We start from the raw sequence: 22698 nt of genomic DNA, 5'->3' as shown, positions 1-22698 counted from the left end.
GCCGGGAAGGGGTGCGATCGCCAGCTGCTGCAAAGACTGGCTCTGAACCCCGCGTCTGCGTGTGGCCTGGGTGCCGGAGGAGCGTTAATCCGGCAAATCCCCCCAGGCATTTCTACCAGGAGGGGCCTCTGGGAGCTGGGAGCTCCCCGCTCGCTGCAACCCCTCCTGGGAAGCGCAGCCCAGCCCTGGCCGGAGGCGAATACCTGCGCGGGGCAAGGCCTCCCCACGCTGGGTGCCAGCGGCCGGGCGCGGGGCCAGGCTGGGCGCGGAGGGACGGGTGGGCGCGAGGTGCGTCCCGGCCGCCAGCCCCGCCGGGCTGGGCGCAGGAGGGCTGGGACGGGGTGGGGACCCCATGTTCCAGCCACGTGCCCTCCCGGATCGTGCATCCCATGGGGGCACGGGAGCCTGGGATCCCCTCGCTGTGCCAGCGAGCCTCCTGTCTAGCGTGGGAGGATGGAGCTGGGGGGATGAAGGCAGCCCCCGCAGCGCCAACCCCCACCATCCCCGTGCCTCAGTTTCCCCTCACGGCAACCCGTGCACGGCTGCCCTGGCAGCGTTCGGGCAGGGTTCGGTGCGGCGCGACGTGCCCTGCTGATGCCCCGCTCCCTGCCCACAGGGTCCGGCCAGCCCGGGACGGCGCTGAGCACCACATGAGCGGCAGAGCGGCATGGCCAGCGACGCCAGGATGGGGGAGAGCCCACCACGGTGGAGGAGAGCCCAAGAGGCAGCGCAGGATGCCTGGGGGATGGAGAGCAGCGGGGTGATCCTACCCCGGAGCATGGCCACCGAGCTGGGACTCCCGGGCTACCAGGAGCCCGGCAAGCTGAGCTACGGCCCGGAGAAGGGGTGTCCCTGGAGGGGCTCCGAGGGGTGCTTGGGGCCAGGCCAGGAGCTCGCCGGCGGCCGGCTGGGCTGCCCCTACCCGCCGGCCCCACCGTGCCTGCGGGACACCCTGTGCCGCCCCAAAGATGGAGCCGAGCTCCCGCCGCCCAGGAACGGGCAGCCCAAGGTGGGCTGGGCTCAGCCCTGCAAGGATCGCCCAGGGCCGCGGTGGGCTGAGGCCGTGCTGGCCCCCCTGGCCCTCTACAGCCACGCATACCACCGCTACCCCCTGCCCTTCCCGGGGCTGGAGAGCCGGCACCCCGGCACCGCCGGCAAGCCCCGTGCCGCTGCAGGGGACGCGGCCGGCGACCCCCCGGCTTTCCGCCACTGCCCCTTCCTCGTGGAGGCCAAGCACAGCCCCTTCCTCCTCTCCTCGCTGCTGCCCGCCGGACCCCCGGCTGACCCCCCATTCGGGGGGCCGGAGGGATTGGGGGTGATGGGCGACGGGCGCTTCGCCAGCGCGGACTGGCGCCTGGGCTCCTACGCGCCCGCCTGGGGCCAGCCCCTCTACCTGGGGCTCCCGCCGCGGTGCAAGGCAGCTCCAGCCCCCTTCGACGACCGCTCCAGCTCAGGGAACAAGGTAGGCGAACCCGGACGGCCGCGCCGGTGCCTGCATCCGATGGCGGCACCGGCTCTGGCTCCCATGGCCTGGCTCCGGAGCGGGGATGCTCGGGGCTCGGCTCCCCCGTGCGCCCCGGCACCCTTGGGTGACGGCGGGCTCCGGCCTCAGCTGAACCCGGTTGGGAGCGGCAGGTTGCGAAAGGCGATGCTGGCACCCGCGCCCAGGGCAGGGCCGGGCTGCACTTGGCGTCGGCGGCTCCCGAGCGGGACGCAGCCCCCCTCCAGCTCGCTCCTGCGGTGGCAGGGGGGTCCCAGCCCCCCCCCCAGGGACGAGGCAACGCGCCCCTGGGGTGACGATGCTCTCCTCGCCCGGCACGGCCCCGCGGCGTGGTGCGAGCCCCTGGGGCTGGGTCACGGCGGCGGGAGCTGCGGCACGGAGGCGGCGGGAGGCAAAGCCGCCAGCCCGTGGGTGCGCCCGTCGCGCCCCGTGCCGCTGCGGCTCCCCATTCCTTTCCCACGCGGGCAGGGGTGACACGGGCACCCCACGGGCTCGGTCACCCGGAGCTGGGAAGCTACCCAGCTCGGGAGGGTGGTGGTGGGGAAATGAGGCAGGGCCGCGGGATGCTCCCCGTCACCACCTCCCAGTGATGTGGGTGATAAAGGCAGGGACGGGGACCCACATCTGGGGTGACACCAGCCTTGACGGCCCCTCTGCTCCCCTCCAGGAGTTTTACCCGAAGAAAGAGCCCGGCTTCCACCCCCTGGCCAAGGACCGAGCGCCATTGCAGCTGCTGGGCAAGGGCCAGACAGGGCAGGATGGAGACGGGGAGGGGGAGCCGGCGGTGCCGGAGCTGCCAGGAGCCCTGCGGAGGGATGGCCGAGCTGGGGGCAGCTCAGCAGCGCCCACTCCCCACGCCTGCACGCCTCCCCCCAGCACCAGCCACCCCCTCTTCCTCCTGCAGCCCGGCACGGTGGGGGGCTGCGGGGGGTCCTGGGTGGGCACACGGCCCCACGCCACCGATTTCCCCCCGGAGCCGGGACCTGGCCGGCCCTCTGAGCCCAAAGATGAGCGCCTGGCACACCAAAACCTCCAGCCCGGCTCACCGCCAGGACCAGGGGAGCCCGACCCATCGCCTCTGCTCACGGACAGGCACTACCTGCCGGCCCTTGCCAAGCCGGAGCCGCCGCCGGCTTGCCTCTGCACCGCACCGGGCTGCGATGGGTGCCCAGAGGCGGGCTGCGGGGCGCTTGGTCCCTTCGAGCCCACCCTGGGCATCCCCGGGGTCCGCTTTCCATGCCCACCCAGCAACCACACCAAGCTGAAGAAGACCTGGCTGACGCGGCACTCGGAGCAGTCTCTGCTGCGCTGCAAAGCTCCCCGGCGGGACGGTGGCCACGAGCCAGCCGGTGAGGGCAAGCGCTCGGCCAAGCGCCCGCACGGCACCGCCGACGGACCCCGCGCTGCCGCCGAGGGCGCCCGGGCGGCCAAGAGGGGCACGAAGGCCACCGAGCCTGTGGCCACGGTGTGCCCGGGTGATGGCACGGAGAGCGGAGGGGACCTGGAGGAGAGGAGGATGGAGCTGGGAGAGGGAGGTAAGGCGGGGGTGTGCACGGTGGACGCAGGGAGAGGGCGGTGGCAGCACCCGATCCCAAGGGAAGTTTCGCATCCTGGTTCTCAGCACCCGCAACGCCAGCCGTGAACACGTGAGGGCTGGGAAAACTGCTGCGCTTGGGTTTTTTTCTCGGCATGGCTGAGTCTGGCAGCGACTCCCAGGGTGGAGATTTATAGAAATGCCCCTTCGGGGCAGCGCAGCATCCTCAGGCGTGATGTCTGGGGGGTGGCAAGCGTTGTCGCCGGGTCGGAGCCCTCCTCGGGGAGCTGCCGGCATCTCAGTCCTGACCTCTGCAATCTCCAGCCCTACTTTCCAGCCCTACTTTCTGGCCTGGTTTCCAGCCCCCGCCATGGCGTGCCAGTCCTTCCTGTCTGCCATGTCCCCACGCACGGTGTCCCCAAGCACCTCCTGTCTCCCCCAGACCCGCTGAGCCGTGCCGGCCGGGAGCCGTGGTGCCTGCAGAGCGTGCCCTGTACTGCCCTGCCCCAGAGCATCCCGCGGTGCTGTGCCTGCGCCGCCCGGGCCACGGGGGACCCCGAGGGTGAGGAGGAGGAGGAGGAGGATCCCCCCGAGAGCATCTGCAGGCTGCTGCACTTCCGCAGGTGAGCCCGGGGCTCCTAGGGAGCTCACAGCCCTGCCTGGGGCGGGGGGCTCCCGGCTCGTGTCAGCATGCACGGAGCATCCTCTCCCGTCACCCTGCTGCGGAGCATCCCCTCCTGTCACCCCACTTTTGAGCATCCTCTCATGTCACCCCACTTCAGAGCATCCCCTCCTGTCACCATGCTTTTGAGCATCCTCTCCCATCACCCTGCTGCGGAGCATCCCCTCTTGTCACCCCGCTTTTGAGCATCCTCTCACGTCACCCCACTTTGGAGCATCCCCTCCTGTCACCGTGCTTTTGAGCGTCCTCTCCCATCACCCTGCTTTAGAGCATCCCCTCCTGTCACCCCACTTTTGAGCATCCCCTCCCATCACCCTGCTTTAGAGCATCCCCTCCTGTCACCCCACTTTTGAGCCCCCTCCTGTCACCCCACTTCTGAGCGTCCCCTCCCATCCTCTCTCCATGCAGGTTTGCCTTGGGGGATGGCGGGGAGCTGAGCGTCGACGGCTTCTGCACCCTGGGGCAGGCAGAGGGGGAGACGCTGCGGCTGGAGGCGGCCGGCCCCGAGCGAGGGGGCAGGGGTGCGGGCAGCAGCCTCTGCCTGGCCAAATACCTGCTGGGGGTCCTGGGGGACCCCTTCTGCGAGGCCATCTGCAGGGACAGGGACACGTGGCCGGGAGCCCCCGGCGGGCCCGAGGGTGAGTGGGGACCGGGATGGGGGGTGACGCTGGGGGCACTGGGGATGCTGAGGGCTGTGTTTCGCAGGCGTGACGGCCTGGAGGCGGGGGGAAGGAGCCCCCCAGCTCTGCGACGCCTGCCAGCGCGGCTTCTTCAACTCCCACTGGAGCTGCGCCAGATGTGGCTTCCAGCTGTGCCCCGACTGCCACCGCAGCAGGCGGGAGGCTGATGGCCACGGTACGGGGACGGGGACGGGGCGGGGGTTTGCAAAGGGGGTCTCAGCCCCGCGGGGGGCTTGGCGGGGACGAACGCACCCTCTCTCTGACGCAGAGGGTCCGGCACGACCGCCTGCGTGCATCCCCGGGCAAGACCACCATGTCACGTCCCTCGTCCCCACGCAGTTCGTCCCCACCCGTGGTGAGTGCCCCCCGCCCCAACCCTGGGGACCCCCCCGACCTGCTGCCCGGGGCTGACCCCCCTCTCCCCATCCGTCCCCAGTCCTGACCCGGCTCTGGAAGCTGCTGCACGAGGTGCGGGCCAAATTCGGCATCGAGTCGCACTGTCCCTGCGGGGAGGGGGCTGCGGGGCAGAGCCCGGCGGAGCCCCCCCGGAGCAGCCAGGTATAAGGGGGGGCTGTGGATGGGGGGGGAAAGGGGGTGCAGCACCCCAACCCCTGCAACAGGGTGCCCAAGGTGGGTGGGGGGTGTGTGATGGGGAGGGGACCAGCCCTGGGGAGGGGGGACATGGGATGTGGCTCCCCCCCCGGCTTGCCCCCACGGACCGGGGTGTTTCAGGAGCCGCCGGGGGCCGCGGTGCCCACCCTGCCGCCCAGCAGCGATGGCCAAACCGACCCCCCCGGGCCCATCAAGGAAGGTAGGGCTGGCTGCAGCCCCCCCGCTGCGGGGAGAGCCCCGCTCGGGGGGGGTCAGGGATGCTGCACCGCATCCCCTATGGGGTGCCGGGTGGGGGGCGAGAGGTGGAGGAGGGCGCCGGCAGCCCTGACCCCTTCCCCTCCCCACCAAGCAGAGAGCCCCGAGGGGGGCCCGCCATCGCCGGGGCAGCCGCCCCCCCGGGGGGCTGTGCAGACCACCACCCTCTGCGACCTGCTGGCCTCCACCGCCGTCAAGCTGTGCCTGGGGCAGGACGGGGTGCGCATGGCCTTCACCCCCGTCTCGCCCGCCTTGCCCAGTGTGAGTCCCGGGGTGGGCAGCGCACCCCACCCCGTGATGCTCGTGTCCCCCCCCAAACCCCTCGGCAGGTTTGGGGGGGGCTGATGGGGCTCCCCTTTTGCATCCCCCCCCAGGACAACCGCCTGACCAGCATCCTGGACAGCATCATCGCCCGCGTGGTGGAGAGGAAGATCCAGGAGCGGCAGGCGGGGGCCGAGCTTCCCCCTCCCAGCCCCCCAAATCCCCCCGGTCCCCCCGTTTCCCACTGCGTCCTGGCTCCCAGCGGGCTGCTCTGGCTGCACGACCCCGGCCACGCCAGCAACTACAAGCTCTTCCAGGAGCATTGGCGGCGGGGCCAGGTGAGCCCCCCCCGTCCCCGGGGATGCGCGGTGGCACCGTGGACCCCCCAAGTGCCCCCCCAGCCCTCCCAGCCCTGCTGAGCCCCCGCTGCCCCGGCAGCCTGTCCTTGTTTCAGGGCTGCAGAGGAGGCTGGAGGGGCGGCTGTGGGGGCCGGAGTCCTTCTGCCCAGCCGGGGGGGAGCAGGCGGTGGAGGTGGTAAATCTGCGGGCGCCGGCGAGCCGTGTCAGGATGAGCAGCCGGGAGTTTTGGGACGGCTTCGCTGCCAGCGCAGGTAAGCGTGGAATGAGTTTGCGGGGTCCCAAGTGCGATTCTGGGGTGTAATGGAGGGGGGCAAGCCATCCCTGCGCATCCCTCCCTCCCCGGGAGGTGCCTGGCAGCACGACGCCAGCATCCCCGCGTGCGACGCCGTGCTCCATCCCGCAGCATCGCCGGAGCCGGAGCAGGGCGGTGGGGACCTGCTGAAGCTGGAGGGTGGCTTTGGGGACATGGAGCTGTGCCGGTAGGTGACGGCGGAGGCTTCACCGGGGTGGGCTCCCCGCTCCCCAGTAGCCTGGTGCCCCCTCCCTTTGCCGGCTGGGTGCCAGCGCCCGCAGCAGCCGGATGCATCCCGGCGTGGGATGCAGCGAGCAGGGCTGGGGGCAGCGGTGCGGCTCTGCCAGCGCCGGTAGCCGGTGCCTCGGCCTCCAGCACCAACGCTTGTGCCGCAGGGCCGCCAACCTGAGCGCCAGCTTGCCGCTGCCGGAGTACTGCGGACCCGCCGGCCGCCTCAACCTGGCTGCCTACCTGCGGGGCCAGCGGGGCCGGCACTGGCTGCGCCCACGCGTCTGCGTGGCTTACGGTGAGTGCCAGCCGGCAGCACCGCAGTGCCCGGGGTGGAGGGGGTGAGCTGGGTTCCCCCCACCCATGGCGATGCTGGCCCCTCGCCCACCGCCCTGCTCCTCCCGCTCGCAGGCGTGCATCCCCAGGACCGGAGCATCGGGACCAAAAACTTGACGGTGGAGGCAGCCGACTCCATCAGCATCCTGGTGCACGCTGCGGCGTGGCTGCCTGAGCGCTCGGCGGCACGGCAGGGTACGGTGGGCGCATGGGGGGGTCCCCCCACCCCAGTCCCCCCACCCCAGCCCTCCCTGAGCACCCCTCTGCCCGCAGACCTGCTCCTGCAAGCTGATGCCGATGGCATGGATGCCCCGCTGAAGGAGCGGCTCTGGGATGCCGGCAGCCGGCCCGGCGCCCTGTGGCACATCTTCCGCGCTGAGGATGCCGGCCGCATCCGTGACTTCTTGCAGAAGGTGGGTGCCATCGCCCCCGCCACGGCCCCGGCTGCCCCCGGCCCCCGGCTCTGCTCACCCCCGGCCCCTCACAGGCGTGCGAGGACCAAGGGCAGGAGGGGGAGGCTGCGGCGGAGCCCCCCGGCCGCTACCTGGACCTCTCGCTGCGGAGGCGGCTGCGCGAGGAGTGCGGGGTGAGCGGCTGGACCCTCCTCCAGTTCCTGGGGGACGCCGTGCTGGTCCCCGCCGGGGCTCCCCACCAGGTAGGCAGCTCTGCAACCCCCCCCTCCCCGAGGGCAACTATTTGGGGTGCAGCCGTGCCAAAGCTGTTTCCCCAGGGGAAACTGAGGCACGGCTGAGCCCCAGCCCCTGACGCCGCCGTGCCATGGGCAGGTGCAGACCCTCACCGGTACCATCAGCGTGGAGCAGCGGTTCCTCTCACCGGAGAATGCCGCCCGCCTCCGGGACCACAGCACCCACCACAGCACCCACCCTCCTGGGGCCGCGCGCCAGCTCCGCGCCCAGGTGGTGGTTTGGGGGCTATGGGGGGGCGGGGGTCCCGGTGCGGGGTGCGTGGTGCTGAACCCCCCCCTTCTTTGCACCTTTGCAGCTGGATGGCATGATCTTCTCCGCTGTGCGGGAGGCCGTGGGCGTCTTGTGGGGCTGCAAGTGAGGTGGCAGCGGCACGCCCAGGAGGGTGCTCGAACAAAGCCAGCGCTGCTGGCCACGGCCACGGCCGAGACGCTGCGGGGAGCCGGGGCCACCCGCCTCGCGCTTGGTGCTTTGCTCCGCAAGCGCCCGGGGAGGCTCGGGATGGGATCGGGGCAACCGGGGAATAAAGTGTCTGCAGCATGCCGGGGCCACCGGCAGCACCAGCGCCCGCCTCGGCGTCTCCTTCCTGCGCGGAGTCGGCCCCTTCATCCCCATCCGCGGGCAGGGGTGCCCTGGGATGGGCTGGGGTGGCAGGGCCGGGGTCTGGCAGAGTGGCCCGGTCGCATGGGGCACTCCCAGCCTTCGGTGGCCGGTCAAGGCCACTGGTGAGATGAGTTTGGGGCGGTCTCTGCGCTGGCAGCCTCACAGGGAACTGGAAAACATCTGGATAGCATCGCTTGTCGCTGCCCAGAGGTTTGGGGTCCCAGGGTGCAGCTCCATCCTGCCCTGCTGTGGGAAAGCAACCGGCCCAAAGGCCTGTCCCGAGGATAGGAGTTTGCGGGGCACGGTGCTTGCGGAGCACGGTGCTTGCGGGGCATGGTGTTTGCGGAGCACGGTGCTTGCGGGGCACAGTGCTTGTGGAGCACGGTTTTTGCGGAGCGTGGTGCTCCGAGCGCTGGGTTGCAGGGGAATGGCTCTGCTCTGCCCACAGCCATTGCCAGGAGCTGCCCTGCACTGCCCTAACAAGAACCGGGGGAAGCGGGGCTGGCCCCTGCGCACGGTGCTCCACGGACGGTGCACGGGGCCTCGGTCCCTGCGCGCTGCGCCCGCCGCACCGTGCGATGTGCACCCTGCGCTGCCCCATGGGCGCTGCGGGAGAGGGACCCGGGCCTGTGCAGTGCACGCCATGCACCCTGTGATTAGCACCCTGCAATGGGCACCCTGCAATTAGCACCATGCAATTAGCACCGGCAGTGGGCACCCTGCAATGGGCACCCTGCAATTAGCACCGTGCACTGGGCACCAGCAATTAGCACTGGCAGTGGGCACCGTGCAATGGGCACCCTGCAATTAGCACCGTGCACTGGGTACCAGCAATTAGCACTGGCAGTGGGCACCGTGCAATGGGCACCCTGCAATTAGCACCGGCAATTAGCACCCTGCAGTGGGCACCCTGCATTGGGCACCAGCAATTAGCACCCTGCAGCTGGCACCCTGCACTGGGCACCAGCAATTAGCACCCTGCAATGGGCACCCTGCACTGTGCACCCTGCAATTAGCACCGGCAATTAGCACCCTGCAATGGGCACCAGCAATTAGCACCCTGCAATGGGCACCCTGCAATTAGCACTGGCAATTAGCACCCTGCACTGGGCACCCTGCAATGGGCACGGTGCAATTAGTACCAACAATTAGCACCCTGCACGGGGCACCCTGCACTGAGCACCGTGCACGGCGCACCGTGCAATTAGCACCATGCACTCCGTGCCGTGCAATGGGCACCAAGCAACTACCACCCTGCAGTTGGCACCCTGCAATGGGGACCGTGCAATTAGCACCCTGCAATTAGCACCGTGCACTCAGCACCCTGCAGTGGGCACCCTGCAATGGGGACCCTGCAATTAGCACCCTGCAATGGGCACCGTGCTCTCAGCACCCTGCAATGGGCACCCTGCAATGGGCACCAGCAATTAGCACCCTGCAATGGGCACCGTGCAATTAGCACTGGCAATTAGCACCCTGCAATGGGCACCCTGCAATGGGCACCCTGCAATTAGCACCCTGCAATTAGCACCGTGCACTCAGCACCCTGCAATGGGCACCCTGCAACGGGCGCCGCGCAATTAGCACCCTCCGCACCACGCACTCCGCACCGCCACCCTTTCCCCGCCCCTCCCGGCCCCTTTAAGGCTAAGCCCCGCCCCGCAGCCGTACGGGGAAGTGGCGGCAGGACTGCCCAATGGGAAGCGAGCTGGCCTCGCCGGGCGGCCAATGGGCGACGAGCGAGGTGGGCGGGGCGGCGCGGCGGAGCCCCGGGACGCGGTGAGTGCCCTGGCGCATGCGCGCGGGCAGGCGGGGGTGCGGGGCCCTGCGCCCCCTCCCTGCACCCCTCCCGCGCTCCCAGCCCCCCCACTGCACCCTGCAGCCCCCCGAACCCTTCCCCACTGCACCCTGCACCCCAAACCCTTCCCCACTGCACCCTGAAAACCCCAGCGTCTCCCCATTGCACCCTGCAGCCCCCCAAACCCTTCCCCCTTGCACCCTGCACCCCAAACCCTTCCCCATTGCACCCTGCAGCCCCCCAAACCCTTCCCCCTTGCACCCTGCACCCCAAACCCTTCCCCACTGCACCCTGCACCCCAAACACTTCCCCATTGCACCCTGCAGCCCCCCAAACCCTTCCCATTGCACCCTGCAAACCCCAGCTTCTCCCCATTGCACCCTGCAGCCCCCCCCAAACCCTTCCCCATTGCACCCTGCAGCCCCCCAAACCCTTCCCATTGCACCCTGCAAACCCCAGCTTCTCCCCATTGCACCCTGCAGCCCCCCCAAACCCTTCCCCATTGCACCCTGCAGCCCCCCAAACTCTTCCCCATTGCACCCTGCAGCACCCCAAACCCTTCCCCATTGCACCTTGCACCCCAAACCCTTCCCTGTTGCACCCTGTAAACCTCAGCCTTTCCCCTATTGCACCCTGCAGGCCCCCCAAACCCTTCCCCACTGCACCCTGCACCCCAAACCCTTCCCCGTTGCACCCTGTAAACCTCAGCCTTTCCCCTATTGCACCCTGCACCCCAAAGCCTTCTCCATCGCACCCTGCGGCCCCCCAAACCCTTCCCCCATCGCACCCCGCAAACCCTCACCCTAGCGCACCCCCGCCGCGAGCCAGCCCGCCCCACGCCGCTGCTGCGCCTCTCGGCGCGCCCCGCAGCCCCGCGGCCCCTTCTCCCGCCGCAGCCCCGCACCCCGCCTCGCACCCTGCAGCCCAGCGCGCCCGGCCCCTGTCGCACCCTGCAGCCCAGCTCGCCCCCCTGCACCCCGCAGTCCCCCGCGCCTTTCCCCCTATGCACCCCATACTCGGACCAGCCCTTCCCCTATAGCGCCCTGCAGTCCAGCACGCCCTGGCCCCCGCAGCCTGCCGATCCCTGCCCTTGGGCCAGCCCCCCGGGCTCCCCGCAGCCCAGCGAGCCCTTCTCCTACCCCACCCCGGGCATCCCCCAGTCTAGCAGGCCCTTCTCTCCCAGTATCCCCCAGTCCAGCCGCCCCTTCCCCCCCAGCGTCCCCCAGTCCAGCAAGCCCTTTGCCCCCTACCTCCTCCAGTCTAGCAAACCCCTCGCTTACTTCAGCTTCCCCTGCATCCTGCAGTCCAGCCAGCCCTTCCTCTACCACAGCCCCCCCTGCATCCCCAAATCCAGCGAGCTCTTTCCCTACAGCCCCCTGTACGCCCTGCAGTCCAGCCAGCCCTTCCCCTCCTGTGCCCCCCCATGCCTCCCCCAGTCCAGCAAGCCTTTCTCCTACCGCAGCCCCCCCCGCCCCCCCAAACCTAGCGACCCCTTCCCTTACTACTTCCCTTCCTACGCGCTGCAGTCGAGCCAGCCCTTCCCCTCCTGCGCCCCGCTGGGCGTCCCCCAGTCCAGCAGGCCCTTTCCCTACTGCACCCCTCCCTGCCTCGCGAAGGCCACCGAGCTCTTCCCCTGCTACGTGCCCCCCCAGCCCAGCAGACCCTTCCCCTGTTACACCCCCTTCCCTGTCCCCCAGTCCAGCAAGCCCTTCCCCTCCGGCACCCTGCACCCGCTGGGTGACCCCTTCTTGCATTGCACCTCCCCGTGCCCCCCGCAGTCGCCGGACCCCCTCCCGCACCGCTCCCTCCAGCCCAGCCAGCGCCGGGGCTCCCTGCCCCCCCGCCTGCACGTCTGGGGGGTGCCCTCCCCACCCCAAAACCCCGCTACCCCCCTGAGCGGGTGCCTGAGGGGCTCGGCTCCCCCTTTCCCCATCCAGCCTGCGGGGTCCCATGGGGGAGGCTCCGGCGGCGGAGCTGGACGCGGTGCTGGGTGGCGGCGGCTGGGACGTGGGGGTGAGCTTTGAGGGTCCCCCCCCACCCACCGGCCCCGTCCGCCTGGGGAGGAACGCCTGCTACGTCGTCCTGGCCGTGCTCTTCAACGAGGAGGTGAGGCAGCCCCCGCGGGACCCCCACCCCCGTGGCAGCCGGTGCCCACCCGACCCGTTCTCCGTCCCCGCAGGACGGGGTGCTGCTGGTGCAGGAGGCCAAGCCCGAGTGCCGCGGGAGGTGGTACCTGCCGGCCGGGAGGATGGAGCCCGGCGAGAGCATCGTGGCTGCCATGCGGAGGGAGGTGAAGGAGGAGACGGGGCTGGAGTGCGAACCCCTCACCTTGCTGGCGCTGGAGGAGAGGGGGCCGGCGTGGATCCGCTTCGCTTTCCTCGCGCGCCCCACCGGTGCGTGCCTGTGCCGTTCGGTGCTCCAAAGGGGCGGGGGAAGGATGCGGCTCACCTGGCGCATCCTCTGCTGGCCCTGTGCCGGGGCATCGCTGTCCCCTGCCAGCCCCATGACGGGCATCAGTGTCCCCAGCCAGCCCTGGCTCAGGGCATTGGCGTCCCCTGCAAGCCCCACGACGGGCTTTGGCACCCCCAGACAGCCCTGTGCCCGGGCATCGCTGTCCCCTGCCACCTTTGTGCCAGGGCTTTGGCATCCCTTGCCAGCCTAGTAGTGGGCATTGGAGTCCCCTGCCAACCCTGTGCCAGGGCATTGGTGTCCCCTGCAAGCCCCACGACGGGCTTTGGCACCCCCAGGCAGCCCTGTGCCCGGGCATCGCTGTCCTCTGCCACCTTCGTGCCAGGGCTTCGGTGTCCCCTGCAAGCCCCACGACGGGCTTTGGCACCCCCAGGCAGCCCTGTGTCCAGGCATCGCTGTCCCCTGCCACCTTCATGCCAGGGCATTGGCGTCCCCTGCAAGCCCCACGATGGGCTTTGGCACCCCCAGGCAGCCCTGTGCCCGGGCATCACCGTCCCCTGCCACCTTTGTGTCAGGGCTTTGGCATCTCTTGCCAGCCTAGTAGTGGGCATTGGAGTCCCCTGCCAACCCTGTGCCAGGGCATTGGTGTCCCCTGCAAGCCCCACGACGGGCTTTGGCACCCCCAGGCAGCCCTGTGCCCGGGCATCGCTGTCCCCTGCCACCTTCGTGCCAGGGCTTCGGTGTCCCCTGCAAGCCCCACGACGGGCTTTGGCACCCCCAGGCAGCCCTGTGCCCGGGCATCACCGTCCCCTGCCACCTTTGTGTCAGGGCTTTGGCATCCCTTGCCAGCCTAGTAGTGGGCATTGGAGTCCCCTGCCAACCCTGTGCCAGGGCATTGGTGTCCCCTGCAAGCCCCACGACGGGCTTTGGCACCCCCAGGCAGCCCTGTGCCCGGGCATCGCTGTCCTCTGCCACCTTCATGCCAGGGCTTCGGTGTCCCCTGCCAGCCCAGTAATGGGCATCAGCATCCCTTGCCGACCCAGTGCTAGGGCATCAGTGTCCCCTGCCAACCCTATGCCAGGGCATCGCTTTCCCCTGCCACCTTCGTGCCAGGGCTTCGGTGTCCCCTGCAAGCCCCACGATGGGCTTTGGTATCCTCTGCCAGCCCAGTAATGGGCATTGGTGTCCCCTGCCAGCCCTGTGCCCAGGCATCGCTGTCCCCTGCCACCTTTGTGCCAGGGCATTGGCATCCCCTGCCAGCCCAGTAATGGGCATCGGTGTCCCCTGCAAGCCCCACAATGGACTTTGGCACCCCCAGGCAGCACTGTGCCCGGGCATCTCTGTCCCCTGCCGCCTTTGTGCCAGGGCTTCGGCATCCCCTGCCAGCCCAGTAATGGGCATCAGCATCCCTTGCCGACCCAGTGCCAGGGCATCAGTGTCCCCTGCCAACCCTGTGCCAGGGCATCGCTGTCCCCTGCCAGCACCAGTACTGGCATCCCCCCCACGAGCCTCTTGCTGGGGTATCCATGTGAGGGGGTCTCTGTGCTCCCACCAGCCCTGTGACCGGGCACCGGCCCCTCCTGCCACCCCCCGTGCCAGGGCATCGCTGTCCCCCGCTACCCCTGTGCCAGGGCATCGCTGTCTCTCTGCCCACAGGCGGGACCCTGAAGACCCTGGAGGAGGCCGACGCCGAGTCCCTGCAAGCGGTGTGGTGGGCCGGGGACCCCTCCGCGCTGCCGCTGCGAGCCCCAGACATCCTGCCCTTGCTGGACCTCGCCGCTCGCTACCGCCGCAGCCCCCCGCACCCCCCAACGCTGCCGCAGGAGCTGCCCTGCGCCGTGCTCTGCTTGCGGCTCCTGCTGGCCTTCGCCAACGACGCCGGAGACCTTTGGGTGCTGCTGGGCACGGCCGGGACCCCCCACCTGCCCGTGGTGGCCTGCGGCACGTCCCCGGCCGAGCTCCGCAGGGGTCTCCGCCTGCCCGTGCTGCGGCTGCTGCGGGACTGCCTGCCGCCGGACCCCCGCCCGGGACCCCTGGGGCTGCTGGGGCTGCAGCACCGGGCTGGGGGTCCCAAGGGGGCAGACGGTGTTTGCTTCAACGTGCTGCTGAGCATCCCGCCCGGCAGCCCGGGGGCTGCTCCCCCCGAGCCCCGCAGCCCCGCTTTCCGCTGGTGGCACGTGGAGGAGGAGAGCCTGAGGGGCAGGATCCTGCAGCGGCTCCGCACCGCGGCCACTGTGCCCGTCTGCAGCTAGTGCCCGGTAAAGCCCTGGCAGCCTGGCTTTGGGCACGGGGGGTCTGGCCGGGATACGTGGCAGGGGGTCCTGCTCGCAGTGCCAAAGGCGAGAGCCCCGGGATGTGCTGCCCGTGGCCGGGGGGATGTTTTGGGGCAGGGCACGATGCTGTGTCCCGGCCTGGGGTGGGGGCGAGAGCCAGCCAGCGCAGAAATAAACCCAGCTGCTGCTTCTTGCATCCACCTGGCTGCGGTTGAAAGGTGGGGGGGACACAGGGGAGGGAGGGGGGAAGCCTGGTTTTGGGGATGCTTGGTAAGGGGGACGGGCGCAGTATCGAGGGCAGGGGCACAGCGCGTGGTGCCAAGCTCACGGCTTTATTGTAGCAGAGTCCCATCACCCAGGGGACACGGTGCCCGGCTGGGCAGGGTTCGGGGTGCGCCATCCCTGCCAGGCAGGAGCCGCAAACACACACACACACGCAAACACACATGCGTGCATGCACACACGCATGCACACACATCATCGCCCCGCGCCCCGGAGCTGGGGGAGATGATTGAATTATTGCAGCCGAGGGGGTGGCATTGCCCCACGCAGGCAGAACGCAGCACCGTGCCCGCGCAGCCGATTATTGCCAAAAAAAAAAAAAAAATTCCTGCTTGAGGTTGGTGGGGGCTGGGGGCAGCTCTGACACGGGGCAGGGGAGAGCAGGAACCCACCACCCATGAGGGAAGGCAGCACGGTTCGCTTTGCACCCAGAGCGGCCGCATCCTGCACTGGGGAGGTGGCATCACCTCTGGGTTGGCCAAGGCAGCGGTGAAGGACTCTGCCTCCTTTTCCTCCTCGCCGGGCACTTGCGAGGCCAGCGTCCTTCCCGGGGTGCCACCGCCATGCCCGGCTGCTGGGGACATACACCGGAGGCTACCAGCACGTGGGTTGTGCCACTGGCCACCACAGCGCGGCCGAAGAGGGGGTGCTTGGTGGGGGGGGGGGGCAGGGAGCGGCAGCTCAGGGGGGCCCCTCCGGCGGCCCCTTGACCAGGGCGATGGCAGCCAGCTCCTTGCAGAACTCCTCCAGCACCACCACCCCCTTGAAGAGCAGCGTGTGGTCCACCCTGCGGGGAGACGAGCAATGGCGGGGGGCTCGGTGGGGTACACCCCCCCCCAAAAGGGCATGCATTGCCCCCATCCTGTGTCTCCCCCCCCCAGCACTTACTGCTCTCCGGGCACCAGCCCCATGAGCTGCCGGCGCACCAGCAGCAGCTTGGCCCTGAAATGGGGCACACGCTGGAGCCGCTGCATCAGGTCCCCGATCACCTGCGTGAGGCGGGGGGGGGGGGGGGGGGGGGGAAGAGTCAGGGCCCCATTTCGAGGGGGTGTCCCCGTCCCCGTCCCCCCCCCCAGCAGGTGACATTACCCTGACGAGGACGGAGAAGAGCGAGCGGCAGCCGGGTGCCAGGTTGAGGTAGGGGTCCAGGAGGTACTCGTGGAGGTGGGGATGGGGGAAGGCGGCCAGGCGGGACAGCACCGAGGTCACCTGCAGGTTCAGGCTGTAGGGCTGGGGGGCCGGGGGGATGCTCAGCGGGAGCTGTCGTGGTCACTGTCCCCCCCACGGCATCCCCCGGCGGGGACTTGGCTGGGGGGGGGGTTTGAATAGAGGATGCGTCGCCTTCCCATGGCTATTGCCAGCCCTGGGGATGCAGAGCGGAGGGTGGCACCCCCCACCCCCACCCCCGACCCCTCCACCTCCCCTTTCCAGGGTCCAGAACCCCCATAGTGGGGGGTAAAGTGGCCAAGAGCATCGGTGGCATTCGCAGCCACTGCGCTCCCGCTGGTGGGGACAGCCGGAGAGCCCTTTTGGGGGGGGAAGTCCCCCCGCCAGCCATGCCAAGGCAAGGGGCAGAAGGGACCCAGGTACCTCCCTGCCACCTCACCTGGCCCCCCCCCCACCCCATACCTGGTCCAGGATCCGGGTCATCCGGTCAAACAGCACCCTGAGGAAGTGGCCCTCGTAAAACGTCGCTTCGGGGTGGCAGGCATCGAGGGGCTGGGGGGCCGAGGGCCACCCCCACGGGGCCGCGCTGGCACGGCACGCCTGGACCTGGCCGGGGGGTGATGGTGGGTGAGAGCCAGCGCGGGGGCCGGCACCAGGGATGGGGGGGGGGGGGGGGGGGGGTGTCCCGTGCCACTCACCATGCCCAGGGCATCATGCACGTAGGTGTCGTAGCCACCTTCCTCCATGCACGAGGAGGTCTTCGCCTCCTCGGGGACCAGGCAGAGGAAGCTGGAAGAAGGGAGAGGGATGGGGAGGGGGATGCAGCCCCCCCATGCTGGAGCAGCCCCTGCAATCCCTACCTGCTGACCACCTCGCTCACTTGCCCCTTCCCCGACAGGGCCGATCCCGGCGGAGACTTTTTTGCCGTCCCGAAGCCAGCGTCCGGGAATCCGTCAGTGAAATAGGGATCCTCCTCCAGGTCCCTGCGGGGCCAGTGCAGGGACATCAGCCGGGTGGGTGCCAGGGGGCCGCCCCCCTCGCCCTGCCCCAGCTCTCCCCACCCCTGCTCACAGCCCATCCTCGTCGGGGTCCGGCTCGAGGGGTCCGCGCTCGTCGGGCACAGGGGGTCCGCGCTGCAGGTACCCCCTCGCCTCCAGGTTCCTCAGCACTAGGCTGTGCGCCACGTGCTCGTGGGGTTTCTGCAGGAGCTCCTCGAAGAGCCGCAGGCTGGCCAGGCTGATCTGCGGCACGGCGAGCGGGGTGAGACCACCGGCGCAGCCCCCCAGCATCGCCCGTGCGTGTGTGTCCCCACCCAGGATGGGGCTCACCTCGTCGGAAAGGTGGTCGCAGCGGTCGATGAGCTGGGTGCGCAGAGGGTGGGGGGTGTCCCCTGGGGTCTCGGGGTGCCGGTCCGGCCCCAGCAAGAAGAGCACAAGGCGGTGGAGCAAGGGGGGTGCGCGGATCTGCCGCACCGTGCCCGTCAGCATGGCCGTGGCGCTGAGGACGGCAAGCTCAGACCTGCCGGGGACCAGGTGGGATGCTGCGAGGGGTGTCCTGAGAGCGCCACAGCATCTCACAGCAGGGAAAAAGGAGGTGCAGGCAAGGGGAACTCCGCGGTCCCGGCCCCAAGAGGGTCCTCGATAGAGAAACTCTCCCCGCCTCAGACACTCACATCTGCAAGAGCTGCGGCCGCAGGATGCCCTGGAAAAACTTGTCCTCCACGGCCTCGGTGATGGCATCCGCCACGACCTGTGGGTGACGGCGGAGGCTGAGCTGTGGCACGGGCCAGGGGCTGCCGCGCTCCGCAGGGCCGGCCGGGCGCTCCTTACCGGGTGGGCACCCATCACCAGCTCATCCAGGTAGTCCAGCCAGCTGAAGAAGGCAGCCAGGCTCTCCTTCCCCGGGAAAACCCCGTCGCCGGCAGCATCGCCCTGCGACCTGAGTCGGGTAGAGGACGCGGGGCTGCAGCAAAAGCCTCGGCGGTGCATGGGGAACACGCTGCCCGGTGCCCACCTTACCTCCAGCTGACCCTCTCCAGGGCGAGGACATCGGCAGGGTCGGTGCAGGCGGGCACGGCGCTGTAGAGGTCACAGAGATGCTCTGTCAGCAGCTGGCACAGGGCGCTGCTCCGCACCAGCCAGGCAGCAGCCGCCTCCTGGGCGAGCCCGACGAGCAAGAGCAGGTTTTCCCGAGCCTTCAGCGCGACCCTGCTCTTCTGCGAGGAGGAGGAGGAGGAGGGAAGCGGCGTCACGCGACTGCCAGCACCCGCTGTCCCCTCCTTGCCAGCCCTTTCCCCCCTACCTTGCTCTTGCAGAGCCCCACCAAGGACGTGACCAGGTTGCTGTCCCTCCGTGGCGGCGAGGCCTCGGCTGCGGGGCAGCCGGCAGCGGCGGCGGTGCCCGGGGGATGCTCCTCCGCACCCTCTTCCACGGGGCTGGCCGGCAGCTCCTGGGCTCTGCTCCCACTCAGGACGCTCTTACCCTGCGGAGGAAGAGGAGCAGCAAAGCGTCGTAGCCACCGTCTTCCCCCGACTCACCCCGAGGAGCTTTGCAGCGGGGATGGAGCTGCAGAGCACGGGAAAAAGCTCAATTAACCGAGCCAAACCCCACAGATGCCCCTGCACGTGTCCCACCAGCACAGGGATGCCCGGGGGCTGCTCACCTCCAGGATGTACGCCAGCAGCGCGGGATCCTGCTTGATCTTCGCGCAGAGGACAGCTGCGAACTGCACCTCCTCCTTCTCCGTGCCGCAGCCCAGGCGGTCGCCGCTGAGCTGGAGCAGCTTCTGGCAGGGCAGGGAGAGGGGTGTTCAGAGAAGGGCAGCGGAGCTGGGGCAGGGTCTGGAGCACAGGGCTGGTGGGGAGCGGCTGGGGGAGCTGGGGGTGTTCAGCCTGGAGAAGAGGAGGCTGAGGGGAGACCTGATCGCTCTGCAGCTCCTGGCAGGAGGGGGCAGGGAGGGGGGTGTTGGGCTCTGCTCCCAAGGAACAAGCGATAGGACGAGAGGAAATGGGCTCAAGCTGCACCAGGGGAGGTTTAGATTGGATATTAGGAAAAATTTCTTAATGGAAAGGGTAGTCAAGCACTGGACCAGGCTGCCCAGAGAGGTGGTGGAGTCCCCATCCCTGGAGGGGTTCAAAAAACAGGCAGAGGTGGCACTTGGGGACATGGTTTAGTGGGCATGGGGGTGTTGGGTTGATGGTTGGACTGATGATCTTAGAGCTCCTTTCCTACCTTAATGATTCCTAGTTTTACTTTCATTAAAAAACAATCCAGCCACCAAGCCAGGAAACATGAAATTAATTATTATTCTCCCCTTAAATGGTTTAGTGTGGACTTGGTAGTGTAGGTTAATGGTTGGACTGGATGATATTAAAGGGCTTTTCCAACCTAAATGATTCTATGATTCTATGCTGGGCTGCGGGCCGCTCTCCCGCCCTGCCCGGCTGCACCAGTGCCGCCCCGGTACCGCGGGCATCGGTTCCCGGCAGCATTTGGCAGGGACGCGGCCGGTTGCCAGCACGCGGCATCGCCGGCGGCACCGCCAGCCGGGTCCTCGGGCCGGCCCCCGACAAACCCCCGGGCACGGGGCTCACCTGCACCGGCCTGTGCACGTTGAGGTAGTGCAGGAGCGGGTGCTGCACCTGCCCCAGCACCTGGCTGAAGAAGAGGAGGACCTGCTGCCTCATCCCGGGCGGGTACTGCGAGGGAGATGGGGAGAGGCATCAGTGAGACCCCAGTTACCTGTTTGTGTACCTGATTATCCCGTAATTACCCCAAATCACCCGCCGGGCCACCCAGCCGTCGGTGTGGGTGGCTTGCAAGAACACTCTCAGCAGAGACCCCGGTTTTGCTCCCCCAAAATGATGCAAAGCGGCCCACGCGTCCCCCAGGACCTCCCACCTGCCCCGGGCTCCTCTCCTGTTAGCAATTAGGGGCTGAACTCAGTTCTCTGAGTCACGCTCTCTTGCAGAGAGAAAAAAAAAAGTGGGGATTATTTCCCCTTTCCCACTGCTACAATGCTAGCAATGGGGCGTTAAAGCCCAGCACCCCAAAAAACCAAAACCTCACGGCCACGGAAGGGCCAGCGCGCATTTCTGAAGCCCACACCGCGCTAGCGCTTGCTTCTGTTGGAATAAAAGGCTGTTCACCGGGAGCCTCGTAATTATTAGCACAAAGGATCAGCAGAGCCGTTCTGTTTGGCCAATATTGACTTTGAGAGGGTGCTGCCTAAAAACGCCTCGTCCTGCGAACCCCAGCAGCAATGTGTCAGTTGTGCAAACAGGCTGCTGGCGTGAAAAACACCCTTCCTGTGCACGCAGGGATGCGATGGGGTGCAAGAACCGTTCCGAAAAGGATCCCAGTGGGATTCTCACACCGAGCAATCCAGCCCCTCGCCCCCCAAAAAAGCCAAGCGCCCTGACCAGCTTGCATTCCACAAACTCCCATTGCCCAGCTAGAAGAGCTTCAAAATTAAAATTACTGAGCAGCACCATGCAAAGCAGCTGGAAGAGGCTGCGGGTGCTGCAGCGCAGGGGGGCTCGCCCCCCCCCCAAAAGCGGCTTTCCTGGTGCCTGCACACCCACCTCCGCCTTGCCCAGCGTGCTGAGGGTCTCCAGGACCTTGTGCTGCAGCAGGTACTCGAGGCACGGCCCGGCCTCCCCCGCCGGGCACTGCTTCTCCTCGTACACCAGGATGTCCAGCATCTGCTTGAGGCGCCAGGGAATGTCCGTCTGTCTGGCGGGGATGCTCTCGTCTGCGGACACGGGAACCGAGGGGGCTGCGACATGTCGTGTGTGTCCCCCCCCGCACCAAGGCAGCGTGCCGCTGGGCTCGGTGAGGGGAGCGAGGCACGGTGGGGTGCCCAGGTGCAAAGGCGGGGTGCTCGCCAGCAGCACCCCGAGCCGTGCCGGCCCAGAATCCTCCTCCGCCGGCGCCAGCGGGGACGACGCTAGATGGCAATGTGATGAGGGATTCCCAGCAACACTCGAGGCTGCTCCTTCCGCTCATGGCCTAGCGAGCCGCCGGCTCTCCCTGCCAGGGCCAGAGCCGCGGTCGGAGCTGCCGGCTGGCCCGGGGGGCTGCGGGGTGCTGCCGGGCACTGCCAGCCCCGGAGACCCCTCCGACATGGCCCAGGAGGGGAAGGGGCGGCAGGGAGCAAGTGGGAAGGACGGAGATCCTGCTGGGAAAAGGGCTGAAGCTCTCCAGGCCCTGCTTTTAGTGCTCCCGGAGAGCAGCGTGCTCCCGGAGAGGGACGTGCCCCAGCCTGCAACTGCTCCCAGGAGAATCCGCACCCACCCAAACCCCCCGTGCTGACCCTGCCGGTGTGCAGGGGGGTCGGGGCCGGGCAGGGCCAAGCACTCGGCTGGATAAATCCTCCCGGGGCATGGGAATGGGTGTCCCACGCCAGGTCAAACGCCATGCCCCAGGGTCGGCACGGTGCCCTGCTACCGCGCGGGGTCCCGACCCAGGGCACGGGGTCCTGTTCCAGGGCATGGGGAACCCCCTCCCCAGGCACAGGGACCTTATCCCCAGGCCATGGGACCCTATCTTAGGGCACTGGGACCCTCTCCCAGGACACGCAGACCCTGTTCCCACACCACGGAGACCCCACCCTCGGGCACAGGGACCCCGCACCCCACTCACCCGTGGCCTCCAGGTAGTAGCCAGTGATGCCCTTCCAGTGCTCGGTGAAGGCTTCCAGCAGGTCCACGCTGGGCTCCCGCTGCGCACACCGGGGCCGGGGTCAGGGGTGCATGGAAGCCCCCCTCCACCCCCCCAGCTCCGCTCCCGGTCCCGCCATGCCCCCCGGCCCCGGGCCCCACTCACCGTCTCCACTGCCTGCTGCAGCAAAGCGCCCAGCCGGCTCAGCATGGCCGTGCCCCACCGGCACCGGTAGCACCGGTAGCACCGACAGCAGCGGCACCGGTGGCACCGGTAGCACCGGTCCCGGTAGCACCGACAGCACCAGCACCGGTAGCACCGGTGACACCGGCCCCGGTGGCACCGGCCCCGGTAGCACCAACAGCCCCGGCCCCGGTAGCACCGGCCCCGGTAGCACCGGCAGCCCCGGCCCCGGTAGCACCGGCAGCCCCGGCCCCGCTGCCGGCCCCGCTGCGGTGGCTCCGCCCGGCGCCGGGCGGGGAGGGCGGCCCGGCCGCGGTACCTCCCCCGGTGGCTCCGCTCCGGGCTCCGGGCTCCGGCTGGGTTTGGGGCGGGATGGGGATGGGTTGGGGGGCGGGGGGGGGCGGGATGGGGATGGGTTGGGGGGCGGAGGGGCTGCGGGAGCGCTGAGGGACGGAGGCTGGAGAGGTGTCGGGGCTGGGGGGGTGGAAGAGGATTTGGGGGGGAGGGTTTGGCAAGGTCCCTTAGCCCTAAAACTGCTCCGGGGGCAGCCCCGGGGTGGGGACGGACCCCGCGCACACCAGGCACCGGGATGGGGACAGCCCCCCCCGCACCGGGATGGGGACAGCCCCCCCAATCCCCCCGTGTACCGGCATCGGGACAGCCCCCCCAATGCCCCCCGTGCACCGGGATGGGGACAGCCCCCCCAGTCCCCCCGTGTACCGGGATGGGGACAGCCCCCCCCGTGCACCGGGATGGGGACAGCCCCCCCAATCCCCCCGTACACAGGGATGGGGACAGCCCCCCAATGCCCCCCCTGTACCGGGATGGGGATAGCCCCCCCAATGCCCCCCGTGCACCGGGATGGGGACAGCCCCCCCA

At 69.1% G+C, this 22698-nt stretch overlaps 3 protein-coding genes across 3 annotated transcripts; 2 read left to right on the top strand and 1 right to left on the bottom strand.

Moving 5' to 3' along the window:
• The first annotated feature begins 667 nt into the window (after window positions 1-667).
• HR (HR lysine demethylase and nuclear receptor corepressor) lies at window positions 668-10652 on the top strand. The gene is made up of 19 exons (XM_075724186.1): window positions 668-1462; window positions 2169-3036; window positions 3478-3658; window positions 4126-4355; window positions 4423-4572; window positions 4666-4752; window positions 4834-4955; window positions 5133-5208; window positions 5362-5525; window positions 5639-5863; window positions 5964-6135; window positions 6288-6363; window positions 6816-6889; window positions 7014-7157; window positions 7228-7395; window positions 7526-7657; window positions 7743-7938; window positions 9694-9826; window positions 10485-10652. Exons 1-19 carry the CDS (start codon window positions 668-670, stop codon window positions 10650-10652), a joined length of 4161 nt encoding a protein of 1386 aa, XP_075580301.1.
• A 1143-nt stretch (window positions 10653-11795) lies between these two features.
• NUDT18 (nudix hydrolase 18) lies at window positions 11796-14506 on the top strand. The gene is made up of 3 exons (XM_075724135.1): window positions 11796-11951; window positions 12025-12238; window positions 13911-14506. The coding sequence occupies exons 1-3, from the start codon at window positions 11796-11798 to the stop codon at window positions 14504-14506; spliced, it is 966 nt and encodes a 321-aa protein (XP_075580250.1).
• Window positions 14507-15490: 984 nt separating this feature from the next.
• FHIP2B (FHF complex subunit HOOK interacting protein 2B) lies at window positions 15491-21846 on the bottom strand. Its single transcript, XM_075724019.1, has 17 exons — window positions 21802-21846; window positions 21619-21697; window positions 20559-20728; window positions 19569-19673; window positions 18638-18760; window positions 18278-18457; window positions 17995-18191; window positions 17806-17914; window positions 17649-17725; window positions 17305-17494; window positions 17048-17217; window positions 16837-16959; window positions 16675-16765; window positions 16439-16582; window positions 15899-16039; window positions 15698-15798; window positions 15491-15596 (listed from the first exon to the last, which is right to left on the bottom strand). Exons 1-17 carry the CDS (start codon window positions 21844-21846, stop codon window positions 15491-15493), a joined length of 2151 nt encoding a protein of 716 aa, XP_075580134.1.
• Window positions 21847-22698: the final 852 nt, after the last annotated feature.

This window comes from Pelecanus crispus, chromosome 21 (genome assembly GCF_030463565.1).
Source record: "Pelecanus crispus isolate bPelCri1 chromosome 21, bPelCri1.pri, whole genome shotgun sequence".
In the NCBI taxonomy this organism is placed as follows: domain Eukaryota; kingdom Metazoa; phylum Chordata; class Aves; order Pelecaniformes; family Pelecanidae; genus Pelecanus; species Pelecanus crispus.
The sequence above is the reverse complement of the archived record's forward strand: the minus strand, read 5'-3'. Positions and strand labels throughout refer to the sequence as shown.

Bases quoted from the DNA above. Each gene is read 5' to 3' on its own strand.
- HR (XM_075724186.1), top strand. From the start codon at position 668: ATGGCCAGCGACGCCAGGATGGGGGAGAGCCCACCACGGTGGAGGAGA. The intron at 3,659-4,125 runs GTGAGCCCGGGG...CTCTCCATGCAG, and splicing joins AGGCTGCTGCACTTCCGCAG to GTTTGCCTTGGGGGATGGCG. The intron at 4,356-4,422 runs GTGAGTGGGGAC...TGTGTTTCGCAG, and splicing joins AGCCCCCGGCGGGCCCGAGG to GCGTGACGGCCTGGAGGCGG.
- NUDT18 (XM_075724135.1), top strand. From the start codon at position 11,796: ATGGGGGAGGCTCCGGCGGCGGAGCTGGACGCGGTGCTGGGTGGCGGC. The intron at 11,952-12,024 runs GTGAGGCAGCCC...CCGTCCCCGCAG, and splicing joins CCGTGCTCTTCAACGAGGAG to GACGGGGTGCTGCTGGTGCA. The intron at 12,239-13,910 runs GTGCGTGCCTGT...CTCTGCCCACAG, and splicing joins TTTCCTCGCGCGCCCCACCG to GCGGGACCCTGAAGACCCTG.
- FHIP2B (XM_075724019.1), bottom strand. From the start codon at position 21,846: ATGCTGAGCCGGCTGGGCGCTTTGCTGCAGCAGGCAGTGGAGACG. The intron at 19,674-20,558 runs GTGGGTGTGCAG...TCTCCCTCGCAG, and splicing joins GCACGCTGGGCAAGGCGGAG to TACCCGCCCGGGATGAGGCA. The intron at 17,218-17,304 runs GTGAGCCCCATC...GCCGTGCCGCAG, and splicing joins GCGACCACCTTTCCGACGAG to ATCAGCCTGGCCAGCCTGCG.